At 37.6% G+C, this 19,715-nt stretch overlaps 1 protein-coding gene across 4 annotated transcripts in view; it reads left to right on the top strand.

Annotated features, from left to right (window-relative positions):
* The window catches only part of NETO1 (neuropilin and tolloid like 1), a 95,589-nt gene extending 76,090 nt beyond the window's left edge, over window positions 1–19,499 (top strand). The window contains exons 8-11 of one of the 4 annotated variants that reach the window (XM_080686599.1): window positions 2,118–2,231; window positions 4,349–4,907; window positions 6,113–6,187; window positions 18,146–19,499. In XM_080686599.1, coding sequence (XP_080542725.1) covers window positions 2,118–2,231; window positions 4,349–4,907; window positions 6,113–6,173 — 734 coding nt within the window. In that variant the 3' untranslated portion in view covers window positions 6,174–6,187; window positions 18,146–19,499. Of the gene's footprint in view, window positions 1–2,117; window positions 2,232–4,348; window positions 4,908–6,112; window positions 6,188–7,023; window positions 10,257–17,706; window positions 17,816–18,145 lie in introns of those variants that run through there. The other 3 variants (XM_080686598.1, XM_080686596.1, XM_080686597.1) reach the window with 3 other exon arrangements.
* Window positions 19,500–19,715: the final 216 nt, after the last annotated feature.

The following is a 19,715-nucleotide window of genomic DNA, read 5'->3' on the forward strand; positions in this document are numbered from 1 at the left end:
GGTGGATAACTGTATTTTCAAAACTACTGCAATGGATGTCTTGCAGATTTTCACTAAATCATTTTGCAGCCACCCCAATCAATTCACAGAAAACTCCTTTTTATTCTTGTACACATTTTGACAACACTCATTATCTGCTAAACCGACCATATCAGTTCTGCAACAGCCATTATTGTGGACTACAGACATTCAATTTTAGCTTCTTATGAAAAAGCAGATTTTTGCAATAATATATGGGGTCATTAAATTTTATTATATGATGCTTAACAAACCACTGGCCCAATAAAATTTTAAGCAGAATACTTTTCTAAATGACTGCTGAACATTCTCTACACTTTAATCCTTTTTTCTTTTTTAAAATGACTGTTACATATCTTTACTCTTTAACCAGGGACCTAAAGTCAAGTCAAACAAGGCAGAAGGAAGAAGAAACTCTGTTCTGAGAAGCAGCTGGGGGTTAGGGGGGAGTGAGGTTGGAGGAAGGGGTGGCTGGCCAGGATCCACTTTGCTGGAGTTGGACAGATCTTTGCTCTACTGATTTGATTTTCAAGACTTGACTGTATTTTTTTAAGAATTCCTCTAAGCATATTAAAATACACTAATTTGCCTTATGCAAGTATTTTCTGGACCATTTTGATAAATATAGCAAATACAGTTGACCCTTGAACAATGTGGGGTTATTACTACCCCCCACCCCCCCACGTTTGACTCCCCCAAAACTTAATTGCTGTTGACTAGAAGCCTTACCAACAACATAAACAGTGATTAACACATATTTTGTATATGTGCTATATACTGAATTCTTACAATAAACTAAGCTAGAGAAGATAAAACATTATTAAGAAAATCGTAAAGAAGAGCAAATACATTTACAGTATTTATTGAAAAAAGATTTCATGTATACGTGAACTTGTGCCTTTCAAACCCATGTGTTCAAAGGTCAATGTTCATTGAACGATGGTAACTTTCTAAAATATCTGCACTATATAGTTTGAAGGTGAAAAATTCATTATAGCATGACTGCAGTGTTTAGATAATATTGATCATTAATAACCCTTTGCTGATTGATTTCCACTGTAAATTACATGTAGTACTGAATATGTGTTGTATATAGTATTTCTAGAATGTCTGTTCTTACAAGGGTCACAGAAACTATTACAGAAAAGGTAAACACTGAAATTACATTATATGAGGTATGTGGAATAATTATAAAGGAAAAAACAAGAATTAGCATAAAGCACTGTCTATATACCATGATTCCTAAAGCACTATTACCCTAGAAACTCAGTCTTCTAAATATTCTATTACTATGATAATGAAAGAAATGCATTTTCCTAATATTGAAGTCATATCTAACATTTTTCTTTGCTATATTAAAATCTTCAACTGTTTATCATATTTATGTCGCTAAGTTTCCCATATTTATGTAGATCTTCTTAGAGTTACTTCCAGCACCCTGACTGTGCATTGTAATCTGGGAATCATGTACCATGATACCTAAAGCTACCAGAATGTGTGAAATTCATGCAAAGTAGGCTAATTTCACCACCGTATATCTGTTAAAAGTCAATGAGAATAATATATCCTTTTCTTATGTTGTTTGGGATTAATTTTCCCCTGTTCTGAATTTCCATGACAGTCTCCTTTTCATATGCTTAAATAGTGTTATAGGGTTTTGTTTAGTATGTAACTTTTTCATTAGTAATTTGTAAACATGTACTTTTCAAACTTATTTCAGTATTTCCATTGAGTCTTTTTGCTCAGTATAGTTAAGCTTACACAAATATAATGTAAAGCGTAACTTAGCCACTTTGGTTTTGCTAAATGAGTGCACCAAGTTAATAAAAAAACTGTATGGATAATGGACTTCATTTTTATGATGGAAAATCTCCATGCCTGTTTTATAAGCTGGACACCTCTTGAGGGATACAAGCTCTGTTAGTAACTCAAGAAATAATTACCACTTTGGCAACACTTCTGAGAATGAAAGGTCAGATCCTTTATCTCAAATTGAGGGTGAATCATCACTGTTATCTTTTTGCTTTTAAATTTGCAATGCGAACGATTTACTACTGAGCGTCGGTGATATTTCTTCATCGCTCTCTTCTTGCTTTCAGCTCCCTGCGAAGGCAACATGTTCTTCTGCCACAGTAACATGTGTATCAACAACACCCTGGTGTGCAATGGGCTCCAGAACTGTGTGTATCCTTGGGATGAAAACCACTGCAAAGGTAATGGTTTGCAGACTCCCCCCGTCTGGAGTGGGAAGGCTACAATGCCAATGTTCTATGTATCAGACCTTCGTAAAGACAGAGTGTAGAGAGGCTTTTATGAACTTTGGGCATCTTAGAATCTATTGGGAAGTCTTGTTCTTTGCCATTTCAGGTGCTGGCACCAGAAGTTTCATTAACACACAGTGGACTCTCCAGAGCCCTTGAATGCTCATGGAAGTGTCTTCATATGAGAGCCTGCAAGGATATGGAAAGGCACTTGGAGCTTAGATGCAGTGTGGTGTTTCCTATCAGACCCAGTGCCCTTCGTCTGGGTTACATTGTCATTATTCCAGTTTGTCTTCATTGAGTACAGTGCACATACTCTAGAGATAAAGCTTATTGAAGGCATGCTTGAGTGTTCAGTTACTTCCAGACACTTAAACTCAACTCAACTACCCAAATGCTTTTCTTCCACCCCCTGCTCCCCACTCTGGCTGATGCACAAAGGCCTGTTTCTGTCGACAGCATTTCCAATCCTTGGCTTGGTTATAAATGTTGCATGTTTCAGTGAAGTTGAAAGTGCCAGACATCTTTTATTCAGATTCACTAAGAACCAATTTGCAAAGGACAAGCAGGCAGACAACTCTTTCTTACTCAAAGTCCAGTATCATCTACTAAAACGCCTTCTCTGGGTAGAAACAGAGAGGTAACCACAGCAGCCGTGGTTCCTGCGGTCAATAAGGAAGGTAGACCCGGCATCAAATATCTGAAGGTAGATGTGGTGATGATCAGTTCTGTGTCCCAGGAACCATTTTGGAATCAATGGGAAATTAAATATTTTGTGAAGACTCTTAATACTGTCCTGGTCATTTCCATTGTTTTTGAGGTTTCTATTGGCTTGGGCACCTCCACACTCTGATCCAAGTAGAATAAGTCTTCAGGGGAAGCTGTGATCTGTCTGTTCTTGTGGTCTGACTCTCTCATGGGCAAAACTTCTGCGCCATGGCTCAGGATGAAGGGGCAGGGACAGTGGCCAGCTGTTTAGAGTAACACCCCTTTATGAACAGGGCCCTGGTCTTCTCCACTGGCCTCTCCAGATGGTTCCCTCTGTGAGTGAGTGGAGGCCCGGCCTCCTCACCCTCTGCACCTGGGTCTGAGCCTCAGTGCTACCAGTGGGCCTGGGAGGAGGAAAGGAGCCCCAGACACTAGGACCACCCCTGCCTGAGATGGAACATCTGCAAGAGCGATGGGGGTGAGAAATGCTGGTGTCTTGCCCTCTGGGAGAGGTGCTATGGCTCCATTCTGGGAGCTGCGGGGAGAGGAAGCCTGTGTTGTCTGAAGTTTTCCCAGTAGAGTTTTGCTCATGATGACCCAGGGGTTGTGGGAGCTTCCATGCCATAGACCGTCACTGACCTTAAGGAAATTGAGGAGACTTAAAGAAATCTACCTCCATTCACCATTAGGACAAGTTCCCAGACAATAACTTGTTTGGATTTTAAACATAATTTTTATCAATGAAGCTTGTTTCATTGGGGAAATGGCCTACAGATGCCTCCATGCTGCCATCCCAGAAACGTCTGTCTTGAAGTTTAATTACTTTTCGGGTCAGAATATTGTTGCTGCTTTGACTTCAGTTATCCAATCAGGAATTAGCTCACACAAATACAGGTGTAGTCATGTTCCCTGTGGTTGAGTTTGCGGGCTTTCTTATACCTTTGAGGGGGGAAAAAATGTACTGCTTTTAAAATTAAGATCTCGCCCTGACCGGTTTGGCTCAGTGGATGGAGCGTTGGCCTGCGGACTCAAGGGTCCCAGGTTCGATTCCAGTCAAGGGCATGTACCTTGGTTGCGGACACATCCCCAGTGGGGGTTGTGCGGGAGGCAGCTGATCGATGTTTCTCTCTCATCGATGTTTCTGACTCTCTGTCCCTCTCCCTTCCTCTCTGTAAAAAATCAATAAAATATATAACAAAGAAAAATAAAAAAAAATAAAAAAAAATAAAAAAAAATTAAGATCTCATTCCCAACGGTCACTCAAATGGTCTCCTAAGACCATCTCCAAATATAAATTTACATTAAGGCAGGGATGTTGGCTGTGTCTGGCTTTATTTGTTTTCACTCTTCTCAACCCACAGAAAAGAGGAAGGCCGGCCTGCTGGACCAGCTGACCAACACCAGTGGGACCGTCATCGGGGTGACTTCCTGCATTGTCATCATCCTCATTATCATTTCCATCATCGTGCAGATCAAACAGCCTCGTAAAAAATATGTCCAGAGGAAGTCAGACTTTGACCAGACCGTTTTCCAGGAGGTTTTTGAGCCCCCTCACTACGAGTTATGCACTCTCAGAGGGACGGGGGCCACGGCCGACTTTGTCGACATGGGCGATGACTTTGACACCTACCATAAACTGCGGAGGTCCTCTTCCAAGTGCATCCATGACCATCACTGTGGATCCCAGCTGTCCAGCGCGAAAGGCAGCCGCAGCAACCTCAGCACAAGAGACGCGTCCGTTTTGACGGAGATGCCGCCCCAGCCCATCAAACCCCTCGTCCCGCCCACAAACAGGAGAAACATCCTGGTCATGAAACACAACTACTCACAAGATGCTGCAGACGCCTGCGACATCGACGAGATCGAGGAGGTGCCAACCACGAGCCACAGGCTGTCCCGACACGAGAAAGCCGTCCAGCGGTCAGTATCAGTAGATATTTTATGACAGCTCTAACCTGAGGACTGCGATGCTTCCAGAATATTGAGTTCTGCTTTGTCTTCATTTTTCTTTTTCTTTTTAAATTTTTTTAATAATATACTTTTATTGATTTCAGGGAAGAAGGGAGAGGGAGATAGAACCATCAATGATGAGAGAGAATCCCTGATTGGCTGCCTCCTGCACACTCCTACTGGGGTGGAGCCCGCAGCCCAGGCATGTGCCCTGACCAAGAATCAAACTGTAACCTCCTGGTTCATTGGTATATGCTCAACCACTGAGCCACACCGGCGGGGCTGTCTTCATTCTTCAGTTTTCCTTTTTATCAGTGATTTAAAGCAATGTCTCCATGTTTCCTCTTTTTCCTTTTCAGTGCCATCCAGACTCTTCCAAACCCCCCATATGTGTACCTGTGCTTGTGAGCACATACTGAACAAAGATATTTCACTTATTTCTACACGTACATAGCATTTATTTCTACAAAAATTAGGCTTTAATTTATATTACAAATTTACATTGCTAATTTGCTTCCACATTGTCCCAATCAATATTTATATTTTTAATATATGAAATGATATTTGGAAATAATTTCCTTACCAAGATAATTAGCCCATCTTGTTGAATAATTTTAATATAGAAATAGCACATTTTTTTCAATATAATGTATTATATTTTTAGTTTGAAAATGAAAATACTTTTTTCCACATATTACATAATATTAATATTACAAATTGCATAGAAGAGCATGGTATGCTAAAATACTAATCTTTATATTTAAATGTAGCAAAGATTAGTAGAAACATTTGATTCATTTTTATTTTAATGTAAAGGCAATGTGATCTGTATTGTATCGTTAGCCCTAAGATTTATAAATATTTGGGGGAAAGAAAATTTAAATTTAGGGAAACATATTTTAAATCCCAACTCTCACCTACTTCTGTTTTGTTTGTTCTTTTGCATGTTTACTAGCATTTGGTTTGTTTTATAAATGTATATTCTTTCTCAATTTACCATACATTTTCAAAACCTAAAATATTTTAGTTGATTTAATATTTTTGCATGCTGATAGCAAAAATCTATTTTCATAGTTTTATGAATTTTTATGAATGCTTTTAAGTAAATATTTGTGTGTGCATTTATTTTTTGTGCAAATATTACTTTGTTGAATGAAACAGCCGTAACATTCCAGGTTCTGCCTCATTGGGTCTCTAAGCAAACACGAATCTGAATACAACACCACTAGGGTCTAAAAAGAAAATTCAAGGTAAGCAAATGCCCTTGGTTCCTTCTCCTTCTTCATTGTATTCCGTTTTTGTTTTGTTTTGTTGCAACTGTCTTGCTGTTCTTTAGGGAACGGGCTACTTATTGATTATTTCTTTAAATACGTGTTTCATAACATTTCATAGAATGGACTCAATGCTGATGGAAAGATGGTTCTTAGTACCTGTATCTTTAAAATAAATATTCATATTCTTACCATCAAGCATTGTATTACAATGTTATTGAAAAGGATGTTTAATTCAGATAAATTTTACATGCTTTAAGGTAAAGATATAAAAATTAGTGACCTCTTTAAAGAAATACCAGAAGAAACCCATGATTTTCATAATTAAAAATTGAGTATTGTCTCAGTATATTGATATCGAGACAATAATTTGGCAATATTTTACTCCAAATTCATACACTAAGAATTTTGTGGTTCTCATACAATTTGTGCGCTCTTATTTTTGCATGAATATGTAGCTTATGTCATGAAAATTAAATGCAAGTTTTGTTGAATGCTTGACAATGTAAAATGTTTCATAAATACCAACTGTCTTTGTGTGCCTCTTATTTGTCATTGAGTATCAGAATGGCTTTACTTGTATCACTTGATAGTCTATATCTATATTAGACTAATTTGTTTCCAATAAAATTTGTTGGACAGCCAATCGCTTTAAAACTCTTCAGACCTACCAACTATTCCTAAAATAGGTGAATGCAATTCCATGCTCTAGAATCTACATGACCTTGAGTCTAGATGGCCTTGATAAATTGGTGTATAGTATTTGTGTGTATTTTTCACTGGGAGAAATTGTTTTAACTGTGTTTCATTTTCAGAGAAGAACTATTTATACAAACATGGGCACTGTGCAAAGGAAATTCTATAGTGAATTGTGAAAAGTGGACATATTTCTAAATCCATTCCACTGCCTTTACCCAAACTTAAGAATTACAGACATTTGTTATTTCTTCGGCAAGACATCCCCGCTGCACAATGATGTGTTCATTTCGTAATTTGGTTGCTGGCCACCAAGTGCTCCTTAGTATTTAAATACATTTTGAGATTTACTGGAAACTTGAAGAAGAAATTAGTTCCTGATTCAGACTATTCATTTTTACTTTCACTTCCGCTTTGTTTCTATGTTGTTTCACGTCTCCTATATAATTGTATATTGTGTGATATGTGAAAAAAAAAAACACGATTTGGGATGAACTTGGTGTTACATGTACGTTGTTTTTATTACATAGACTGCTTGAGAATAGTCATCCTGAGTGAGTCTGAACATGCGACAGTGACAATGTGGACCATGGGAACAGCAGCCAGAGGTTTTCTGGACTGAGGATACATGTCTGTTGTATTAGCATTAAATGCAGCCAGAAGTAATGAGTAAAATGACCAGAGGGCAATAAGAAAAGTCTCATTCTTTGGTCTTTCTTCTGTACCCTGGATTTCCTTATTTTGTTTATTTTATATCAAAGGAAAATACCCAGTTTCAGAAATAGTTTTTGAAATCGGCATTTTACCATTTATTATACCCTTCAATAGCAATGTTTTTTGCTTCAGCACTTAGCAATATGACTGAATTGACAGACAGTTTGAGAAAACCCCTGCATGTCAGTTCTGGATATTTCGGTTGGAACACTACCCTCTCTCTGAGACACATTGTAAAAAGCATGCGTTCGCCAACCCTGCTGTCTCTCCGCCATGTCTTTGTATCATCTGCTTGCTTCTTGTAACTTTTTATATAAAGATATATAAAAATGTACAATAATTTCCTAACTTGAGTTAAGAGAAATGTTTTCTTCGGTTAGAGTGAAAAAATTGACTTACACACTTTATATCAACTCTTTCCTCACTGTAGGCGTCAGGATGCCCTTTAGCATTGAGGCTTATCTCCAAAATCTTATGGATCGCATTCTTGTTTTAGAATAGGAAAGTCTTTTATAAATGCTTTCAAGCCACCAGCCATTTTAGGACCCAAATTACATCATTCTGAGTTGTTCTTATACTGAGGCACACATATGATACCTGAAGTCTTAACTAATTAAGATGTGTTTAAATAGAAGTAAAGTAAAATCATGTAATGTATTTAACTGCTGTTGAATGATATACACACTCTATTAAATTTGATTCAATGATTGGGTACTTTTTAAATATTGAATGTGTATTCCTAGAAAATAAATTAAAAAAAAAGAATTATAAATCGGCTTGCAAACATTTTCAAAATTGCAGAATTCTATAGAATTCTGTCCTTTAAACAGCAAAGGAGTCTGGTGTATCACAATTCACACCTTATAAATCAAACTGACTTCACAAACCCAGTAGATTAATTACTCACATACACCCCCATCAGGAATTCAATTTTATATATGTCACACAAATAATGGGGGGAGGGGGAATTTTAGTGATAGAAAAAATAAACAATTATCATAACTCTGAATAGTCTATATTTTTTAAAATGTCAATTTCCAGAAATAGTCACTCCCATGAATGTGATTAGCTGGTGAATAGAAAAAATTATATTGAGCACAATAAAGATATGTTTTTATTTTGCTACATATTTTTGTACACATTGCTTATGTTAAAATTTAGCCCTTTTTGATTGACTTGACTGGTTTATTTATTAGCATGCCTATATTTATGCCCTTTAATTCAAATTTAATGCATCCAGATATTATTTGTTGGAAGCTATTAGCCATATGTTATATTACTTTATTTAGACATTATCATAGGGCCCTTTATGCTTTGAATGAATCAGAAAAGTATAATCTACATGCCAAGGCCCTTTAGAACAGCAAACGGGCAGGAAAACAAATTAGGTGAACCCTTTGTAATCATCTGTCCATAGCCATCCAAAGGCCTCCCTCTTCTACAGTTCTTTCTAAACAAACAGAAGTCTTCTGATTTGCTAGTTCAATGCATAAAATACATATGCACCAGAAATCCACTAATGGAGACTTAAAACAAACAAACATCCAACTACACCAACTATAATAATAACACTGAATTGCATGTATATATTTAATACACAACAGCTTCATGGGAAAACAAATGAAGAATAGGCCCCTTTAGGGGTAATACTAAAAGATTCTTATTAGTGAGCATTAACTAATCAGAAAGGATAACAGTGGTAATGTTGAGGCAGAGTCTTGGAGGCTGCTGTTGTCCTTGGTCACCACTCTCCATGCTGGATCTTGTGCGTGGGGGACTCCATGATACCTTGGAGATGTTCCTTAGATGCTCCAAGAACAGGCACTTTAAAGACCAGTATTGAAATATATCCATATGTCAAAAACTCCAATTTACTGACAATATCAGGCAAGGTCACCTGAATACCAGCCTGTGGTTTACACTCAATTGGGAAGACTCAGGTAGGTAAGGAAGGAGTGGTTTTAAGACTTCTGAGATGTTTCAATATGTTTCAAGTCATGTTATTTTAAGAAATAATTGTATTTTTTATAAAGTGATTTCAAATAATCCTAATTCCATGTTTTCAATAATGTAATTATACACTATGTTAGTTAATAGGAAAATAGCTGTTTTCATTTTATTTCTCTGTTTGAATTTACTTTCAAGATCTGTGAGGCATGTCATTATGTGAAATGCCTCTGAGGTCCTGAACTGAGCTCTTTCTTTCTGTCCAAGTGCTTTTCAATTGCCAAATTCAGGTGGATGTGCTGATTAGGAAATACCTGTATGTATTTTCTATACCTGATTTTATGCACAGGCCATTTTATGCATCATATTGCATAATAGGCATGCAATGTTTGATTTGCCATAACTAACTTCCCTTTGATTAGAAAATCAAAATGTGGCTATAAATCTAATTGGAGGTCATGTTGTTGGATTTTTCAAGGAGACCAATCCACATTATGGAGATGCTGACTTTTCTGTTTCATGTTTTTTTATTTTTCTACTAGAATTATTTCAATGGGTCCGACTCCGTAAACTGTCTTTCTTGGTGTTTAATAAAGTTAGATTTTTGACATTTTCTGAATAGTCACCTAAACTATTTTTTCCTTAGGAATTTGGGTTTTCCTCAAATTAGGTAAGCTTTTTAAAGAAGTTCGTGAATGGATTTCCCTCAACCTCAGAATATCATAATAAATTGCAAAACATGATAGTGGTTTCTGTTATCTTTATTAATGCAACTAGAGGCCCGGTGCACGGATTCATGCACATTGAAAGGAAATTAATTAGAAGAAATATTTTAATATTGCTATTTGCCCTTTTTCTATAATAGGAGTGTCAACCAGATTTACGATTGACAATGACAGATGTAAACACACTCCGGTGATTGGTGCCAGTGAGAGCTTTAGATAGATAGATAGATAGATAAATAGATAGATAGATAAACTTAATTAGACCTGCTTTCTGATTTAGCTAGTCTTTTTCCTACCCAGTGAAGCACCCCAGCTTCTCTTTCAGGTAATTGTCAGCAACACAGCAGTAAATATCAACACAAAGTAGATTATTATTGTAGATCACGCAGGGAGAACAAAAGGTAAAATATTTAACTGCAGCAGTGTTTGACTATATTTTGCTCAGTGAGAAAACCTGAAGTCATTTTCAAGGTCCACCATTTCTTACTTCTTTTCAGTCGGGTCAAGTTTCTAAGCTTTCTAAATCTCTGTTTTCTGGCTAATGAAAAGAAAATAGGATTCCACCAAGTCTCCTATCTACCTACTCCAGGACTTCTGTGAGGATCAAATGAGATGAGGCATAGGAAAACACTTCACAGACATTTGGTTAAAGTGTAAAATGTTTCCACCTGTGTTCCTGGGATAAAGAAATTCCAAGGAGCCCTAACCTGTTTGGCTCAGTGGATAGAGCGTCAGCATGCGAACTGAGGGGTCCCAGGTTCGATTCTGGTCAAGGGCATGTACCTTGGTTGCGGGCACATCCCCAGTAGGGGGTGTGCAGGAAGTGGCTGATCAATGTTTCTCTCTCATCGATGTTTCTAACTCTCTATCCCTCTCCCTTCCTCTCTGTAAAAAATCAATTTAAAAATAAATTAAAAAAAAAAAAAAAAAGAAACTCCAAAGCGTCTAGTTGCTAGGGAGAGGAAGCAGGGCGTTGCTACATGATGTCATTACCTGGAGCCCACAGCGACCATTTCCGAGCTGGGCTGGGCTGTGGGCTGCATTTTGCACTATGAGGTCTTGGCAGCATTGGCTGGGATTTGATGGGGTATTGCTCTGGAGTGGTGGTGTGGCCTGTGTCCCACTTGGGGGAAGCTGAATGTTGGTTTGTTGGTGCCAGATCCGTGGTGCTGGCCAGTGTGCATCATGGCAGCTCCTTTGTTGAGTGTCTGCCCCCTGGTGGTCAGTACGTGTCATAGAGACCAGTTGGATGGTTGGACACTTAGCATATTAGCCTTTTATATATATAGATAATAAATACTTTATTGGTGTTTTGATGATAAAATAAATAATAATATTTTATCTTTTTATGAAGTTTGTGTATTTCAGTGATGAAAATGAGTTCTGTCAGAATCCAACTCCAAATATGGGGGTAGGTTTAATAAACAAAATCTTTAAAATTATCTGAATCCTAAATGTATATGATTTGAAAAGTAGGTTTCCGTTTTGTACAACTTTACTGAAGCCAATTAGTGACTTTCTCTCTCATGTTTACTCACACTTCTTCCCTTTGCTCATTTCTGTCACTCATGACCCAGAGATCCCAGCCAAGAAATTGTTAGTTAAGAAATGATAAAATATTTGAGTTATTATTCTCTTAGTCATTTAATTACTATTTTCCATAGCCCTCTGAAAGGTTGAGTAAAATAGCAAAATAAATTATTTTGTTAAAATAGCCAGAAATGTGTTTTATTATTAAAAATCCTTTTCAATAAATCTGAGGCTCTTTGTTAATATAGAATTACCCTGATTAATTTTATTAATGAACTTAATTTGTATTTTGGATTTTTTTCACTTAATTTTATTATTCAAAAAAATCAAACAGGGTAATTATGCAAGACACTCCTAATTTCTCATTATTTCTTACTGTGGCCTCTGGTTCTGTACTTCCTTGTGTGTTATTAAGGAAGTAAACACCCTCTGATTATGTTTTCAGTTCCTCAGAAGTGTGAATAATAGACTCAACCTACTTCAGATGCCTGTCATTTTCTAGGGGTGGTATCCAGAAGGTTCTTATCCCTGTACCAGCATGATCATAAAGTTAAACCACTTCTTTACATCCATGACAATTCCAGTCAAGATGCTTTTTTGTTGTTGTTGTTAATTCTCACCTGAGGATTGATGTGAGAGAAACACAAAGATTTAGTTGCCTCTTGCAGGAGCCCCAACCAGGGCCCGGGCAGGGGAGGAGCCTGCAACCAAAGTATGTGCCTTGACTGGAATCAAACCCGGGACCTTTTGGTCTGCAGGCCGACATTCTATCCACTGAGCCAAACCAGCTCAGGCCAATCAAGATGCTCTTGTTTGTTTTCTACTCTTACCCCTCTCCTAACTCTGAGGCATGCTGTTTTTATGTTGTTTCACTCTATGAAATACTTTTTTTTCCTGTCCTCTTAATGATCACAGATATAGGCACAAAATGTAAAAGTGACCAGAAGGTATAATGTACAAAGTATTTAAAAGAAAACACTTCTATTGTATGACATTATAAAATTTGCACTCTTTATTCACTTTCTCATAACTTAAGTGCAATATTAACATAAGCAACCTTTTTTGAGCCTGCACAATCTATATACCAGGCTTCTTCTTAAGTGCTTTAAGGATGAGAAAGAAAGGTGGCAATCCAGAGGGGAACATAATTATGGAGCCTTAAAGAAGGAAGTGTGCTTAGAAGATCTAGATAAGGCAAATGAAGCCCACAATTATTATCTAAGTTTTCCCATCTTGGAAAGCTAATTGATTTCTCCCTAATTTTGTATGGAAGATAACATATATTCAACAGATAACAGAATGTAATACAGCTGGTGTTTTCTAATGAAGAAGTTAGTAGCATAAATATGGGGATACAAATATGTTCTTAAGGAGATGAAGAGAGGTTTATTGTATTGTCCTTCTAAGCAGGTCTGGAAGGCTGGAGACCATTGTCAGACGTGGATCAGGGAGAGATTTCCACCTGGACAGACTGGAGTAGAGGCAGCCTTGGAAGGCCGTGTGCTTGAGCTGGCAGGAGCATAGGAGTAGACAAAAGGAGAAATAGTGAATATAGTTGGAAGAGTAGATTGGCATTATCCTTCATGATTTCTGAGTGTGTGTCTTGCCATCCAGAGGAGTTAACATTTTATTCAAAGGATAATATTTTCATGTATCTCAGCAAAGGATGGCTTAAAAATTGTACTTTTGGTGGAATCCTTGGACAGCACTGTGTTTGCTAAATTGAATCAGATTGGAATAAATAAAGGACAAATCAAAACAGTACAGAAAAAACACACACACTAAAATATAACTGATGGAATTGTTTGATATCTAGAAATCTGTCTTGTTTTTCCAGTTACTTTCTGCCATATGTTATCATTTCAAGATTATGGCTGACTGTATTGAATGCTATATGCTAAACACTATTTGAGCGTTTTACATGTAAGTAGTCTCTTAGCAATCTTAGCAATTCTGTCACAAGTAATTATGATTCTCACTATGGTGGTGGTGGTTACTATTATAATTCCATTGTACACATGAGAAAACCAAAGAGAGTTTCAGTAACTTTTCTAAGATTGCACCATAGGGAATAAATCCAGCTCTAAACCCAAGCGGATCCACCCCAGAGTCAACCAGCAACCCTCACCATGTGTGTTACAGCCCTTCAGTACTCAACATGGTATGTTTCCCTGAAAGAAGTAGATACTTACTCATAGGAACCCCAAAGTGTTGTTTCCTCATCTATAAAAATATGTATTATCGCACCTTCTCTCTGCCCTATACCATTTGAGATCATATGACAAAGCATTAGAAGATTCTTTATACTCTAATACATTATAAATAAATATTTTTTCTACATTGTATGTAAAGTTAATGTAGCAAATGTACCATCTATAAAGAAAAATGATGAAGAGTGATTTCTAGAGCTCACAGTTCTTTCTTGTGTCACCCATGTGACATTTTGGACATTTTATTGTATCATCTTATTCAATAACATTGAACTCCAGAGCTCCAAAGTGACGCCAAAAGCCCTCATCATCAAGTATACACAGAACTACCAACACGTGAAATAAAGTCCTGTTTTCAATCCCAGACAATTGCTTGGTGTAAATTCCCATGATAGCATGATCTTGGATAAACACACACACACACACACACACACACACACACACACACACACACACACATATATATATATATATATATATATATATATATATATATACATACATACATACATACATATACACAGTTATGTCGATAACTGAGGTTTCATGACCATAACTATGACCTACAAATGTGGTATAAGGCAGTGAAAATAACTTTCTATATGACTAATTCAAATTTTAGTTTCACTTTGTACAATGTGTATGTTCTTAGAAATGTCTGAATCCTCTGAGCTTCATGTTCCTTTCTGTAAGACAGAGAAAACTATAGCTAGTGAAGATAGTTGCTAGAAGAACTGGAGATGGTGTCCATAAACAATGTGAAATTGGTGATGCCAGGGTGGAGGCTATCATTTTCACATTTTTGTTTTACCAGTTGGTTCTTCAGAGTGGGACCAGTGTGTCCTATATGCTGTGCTTTTATAAGTCTGTGAACCAGGCATCACTGATACAGTGGAACTTTCTATCTTAACAGTGCCTTGGGTTTAGATAACTCAGGACAAGGCCTCACCTTTCAAAGGCACTCATCAGCTGGCATCAGTTTATGAGGGGTTGTTATAGCAAGGTCACTGGAAGGAATCTAGGGATAGTCAGATGGAAAAGATCAATGCCCACACATGGCCTATTAGCTTTACTGTCATCATTTGGCAACAATGTGGGTGATACTGGAGGAGATACCAACACAGGTATACTATTAACATGCCATTAAGGATGGCTCATTTGTAGAACAAGAGCATTTGAACACAGGCATCGGGACTGACCCATCTGGATACGCTTCAATTTAGCTGCTAAGTGCATAGTCAATATGGGCCTGTTAATTGAGCAAATGAGTAGAGAAATATCTTTTTTTTAAATATATTTTATTGATTTTTTACAGAGAGGGATGGAGAGGGATAGAGAGTTAGAAACATTGATGAGAGAGAAACATCGATCAGCTGCCTCCTGCACACCCCCTACTGGGGATGTGCCCACAACCAAGGTACATGCCCTTGACTGGAATCGAACCTGGGACACTTCAGTCCACAGGCTGACGCTCCATCCACTGAGCCAAACCGGTCAGGGCAGAAATATCTTTACATAAATAAATTCCTTTAATGGTTACAGAAGCACAGTCCGGACCTGTTGCCTGGCTTGTACAGCATAGCCCTTCTTTCTAGAAGCTGCAGAACTAAGCCAGACTCTAAAGAAAGCCAGAAGTACTATGTAATAACCATGGTTATGAGCACATACTCTTTTAAAAACACATCTAATTTACAGGTTGTTTTAAAAACAAACTCACACATAAAATACAAAAAAAAATAGTAAGTTTTAAAGCAACAAAACTTAGAATAATATTCAAGTAGAATTGCTCAAAGTATATATCAATTCAACTACTTAGAAACCATTCGTCAGTCGAGATTTTTTGTTTCTCACTTATGCTAGGTTATGAATAAGTGTGTCTTTCTTTAAATTACTCTTTAAAAGGTAGCTGTTCCAAGTAGATTATTGTTGTAAATTATTTTTTCAAGAACACAGCCTATCTAATAAAAGGGTAATATACAAATGAACCGTCACTCGGTCACAAAGATAGCGATGCCCATAGCACAAGATGGCGGTGCCCAGTCCTCTCAGCCCCACCAGAGTCCCCCAATCTCAGGGGGGCTGCCACTGAGAGTGGGCAGCATGAGCGGCCTGGTGGAATGCTTCCTTCGTCGCCTTGGCAACAAGGCAAGTGTTCTGCACCCGGCTGCGAATGGGCCTCTGGATTGCGGAGAGCCTCTGGGCAGCGGGTGCAGAGCAGCCAGGCCCCACAGAGAGCTACTGGTGCACAGATTCGTGCACAGGGCTATTAGTTTGCATATAATAAACTTGCCCAACTTTCTGAAGGGATAGTCTTTATGTATTTAAACTTAATTAACTCTCATTAATCAATACTATTAAAATATTTTATAAAATATTGATGCACTGAAGAGAAAATGCTTTCTCTCTCTATTCCTATTCTAGAGCCAAGCTTTTTCACCCACCTATCCTGAGACTTTGATAAACTACTAGTATATAGGTATTTTCTGACCATCAGATGCTTCTCCTATAGGCACTTGGAAATAGGCATCTATTTTTTTTTAAGGACAATACTAGTTGGTGATATATGTCTCACCTTCAGATCCTAATTACTGGGCCTGGGACTCTGCAAACTAACCAACTCCTTTGCCAGCTGACCCCCATTCAGATCTCCTAACAAGAGGGTAGCAGAGGAAAATTGAAAGACTCAGGAGGACATTAAGGACTTGCTTTTCTGGTTTCTTCCTGTTACTGTGAGCATCGTCTAAGAAGTGGTACATGGATTTAACAGCTGTCTCTTGCTGCTGTTAACACGTGCACCAAGCCCCCTGGTGTCCTCAGGGGCATCTGCCCCAGGCAGGGTGCCCTCCTGGGAGCCCTGAGCTCTGCCTCTGCAGAACGCCTTCTGGATTCCAGAGTCTGAAACCTCCCATTTGTTCCTATTGTTTCATCTGTCCTAGGGTGGGTCAAGCTTTGGAGAGCTTATTATCCATGTGTTACCTCCTTACTCCCTTTTGTTTTTCCAGCCTTTCAAGGTGTGTAATATCCCCTTTATCTGCTAATATAGCTTGTGTGTTTTCTATTTTACTAACCAGAGAACTAGGATGAATTTTAACTGAAATAGTTTCCATCACTAAGGACATTTTTAAATTCCCCCCTGAATTTTTTTAACTTATGAAACTTTGCCTAATTAAACTTCACAGTATAAAAAAAAAAGAATTTGGCAAAATTATTTCCCGAATATTAGTTCTATAGCATGAGATATTCTATTTGATATGGTCATAATACATAGGTTTATAATATTCCCTTCTATGGAATGGGCATTCCTCAGTTCTCATGGGGACTGAATAGGAGGGATATAATTTCTATTAAAATAAAAAAGCAACATGTGTACCAGTTCTCATTTATATTCCTGACCTGGCCAGCTCTTGGCAACTTCTTAATTTATTTATGGGCACCCTATTTAATTCTTGCAGATCTCAAATTTTTACTTTATTCTCTAGTAACAAAGTGCTTTTCAAAATGGCAGGGCAGTATACGCTTAGGCACTGATGCCTTCCAGAGAGCCACAGACCCTGCCCTGGCCTACTAGTACCTCCAGAGCATTTCCTAGGAGGATCCAAAACTTACATTCCAACTAATTAGCCACAGGTCTCGAAAAGTTAAAATTTTAAAATTTCCTTTTTTTTTTTTTCCACAGGGAATGACTTCAAATCTAATCACCCAGTGATAAGGATTTTAATCTTTCTAAAGTCAATCACCATCAAACTCTTATCTCAAGGGGACAAGGAGACAAGGAAACATGGCTGATAGATGAATTAAGTAATTTTGACCCAGCCAGTGGTCTGTTTAAATTGTGGTTCCCTGCACTTTCTGATTACATAGGGGGGAAGATTCATTTTTCTGGCTTAGTCAGATGAAACTATAGCTTGATATGATAAACTCATTCCATACAAAAAAATAATCTTGACGTTACTTAAAGATGGATCTTCACCAGAACACTCACATACATATATTCCAAGTAACCATCGTTGAATGTTCTGTTTGTGGGAGACACTGTTCTAAGTTTTTTACAGGTATTTACCCAGTTAATCTTCACAACAACCTTATAAGGTATAATTATTAGCTTTGTTTTACAGATGAGGAGATGGGTCCGAAGGAGTTAAATAACATTCCCAAGATCACGTGACTAAAACACTGGCCTTAAATTTTAGAAGCGTTCCTTTCCTCCCTGGCTCTGGTGGAGTTTGTCAATGAGAGAAACTCTGCAGGATTTGGAAGGACAATAGAGTTGAAATCATTCTTCTCAAGGTCATGGTAGGCAAAGGCAGCAACTTCGTGGCCACGTCTACAAGCTCTCCGTTCTCCACTGTCATGATCACACATGGCGGCTCCAACATCCCAGCAGCTCTGGCTTCTGTCCTGCCACTGAGCTTCCATCATAGGTCCAATGGATGGCCTCTCCACTCCTTCAGCTGTGCCTTCTGGACTTGCACTCCCCATCTCCTCTCACGTCTGTGCAATCCACTGTTCCCGTAGTAACCCCCTTATTCTTATAATGCTATAGAGACTTTGTCTTCCTGACTGATAAGGATGGAAGAATTGTCCTGTGGCCTAATCCAATTCTGCTATCGCCAGGATAGGTGCAGGGATTCTTTTTTGAAAGAGAAAGAATGGTCTTTGGTGGAACACACTTGAATCTTTAAAATTTTTATGTATTGCAATAAGTTCACTTATAATTCTAAATAATCAAGTATGGGGGAAAAGGTAGAAGGTGCCAGATAAATGATTAACATGTGAAAAGAAGCCTGCAGAAATGATGAAGTGATTTCTTTAACCTAATTACTTTTACAGGTCAAGGAGCACTTTTGGAAGAAGAGGTAGATTGAACACACATGTGCGAATGGCTATGAACATTATAAAGATAGAAATGGTAACAATATTCTTATCAATATCTAGGAATGAGACTAAGGATTTAATATGTTGATCATGATTCTGGTATATATTGACTATACTTTATAAAATTTTTACTCTAAAGAATGTACTTCACTTCTCATTATTAATATGGCTGCCTTTTAATTAGCATATTCAAATATTGAGCTCATTGAGTTTACCTAAAATTGTATATTTTTGTAATAGGTAATGTAGTGCAAGAACATGAAAATAACACGTTCAGGTAAGCATATATTTTTAAAGTCTGGATTTTTTTTATTGTAAATATAAGGTCTTACTCTGGACCAAGTGGTAGCATATTAAATGCTAGTATGATGGGAAAAAACAGCTTCTCTTGTGCAGCGTATACAAACCTAGGCATATAAAATGATGCTCACTGTCATGATGCTGTCATGGAGATTAATGCAGAGGACATGTTTTGAAAATAAAACCTGCTATTAAATGCTCAATGCAATTAACATTATGAGATTCAGACCCATCTATCAGCATCCACTAAATAAAGATTAATGACCATCTCTCCACCACAGGTGTTTCTTATTTCTATTCTATCTATGTCTCTGAGGGATAAAATAATCTTTATCCATTATACTTCTCTAGATTTATCATTGAATTACTATCAAGGTATATACAAATGTATTAGTATTTCACTCCATAGTCTTATCAAACTGTTCCATACCACACTGCCAATCTCTGATCAACACAGGTGATAGACAATATCTGGCTAGATATAAGTGAATGCTGTTGTGAATTCAAAAT

Source organism: Plecotus auritus, assembly GCF_963455305.1.
Source record: "Plecotus auritus genome assembly, chromosome: 8".
NCBI classification, from domain to species: Eukaryota; Metazoa; Chordata; class Mammalia; order Chiroptera; family Vespertilionidae; genus Plecotus; species Plecotus auritus.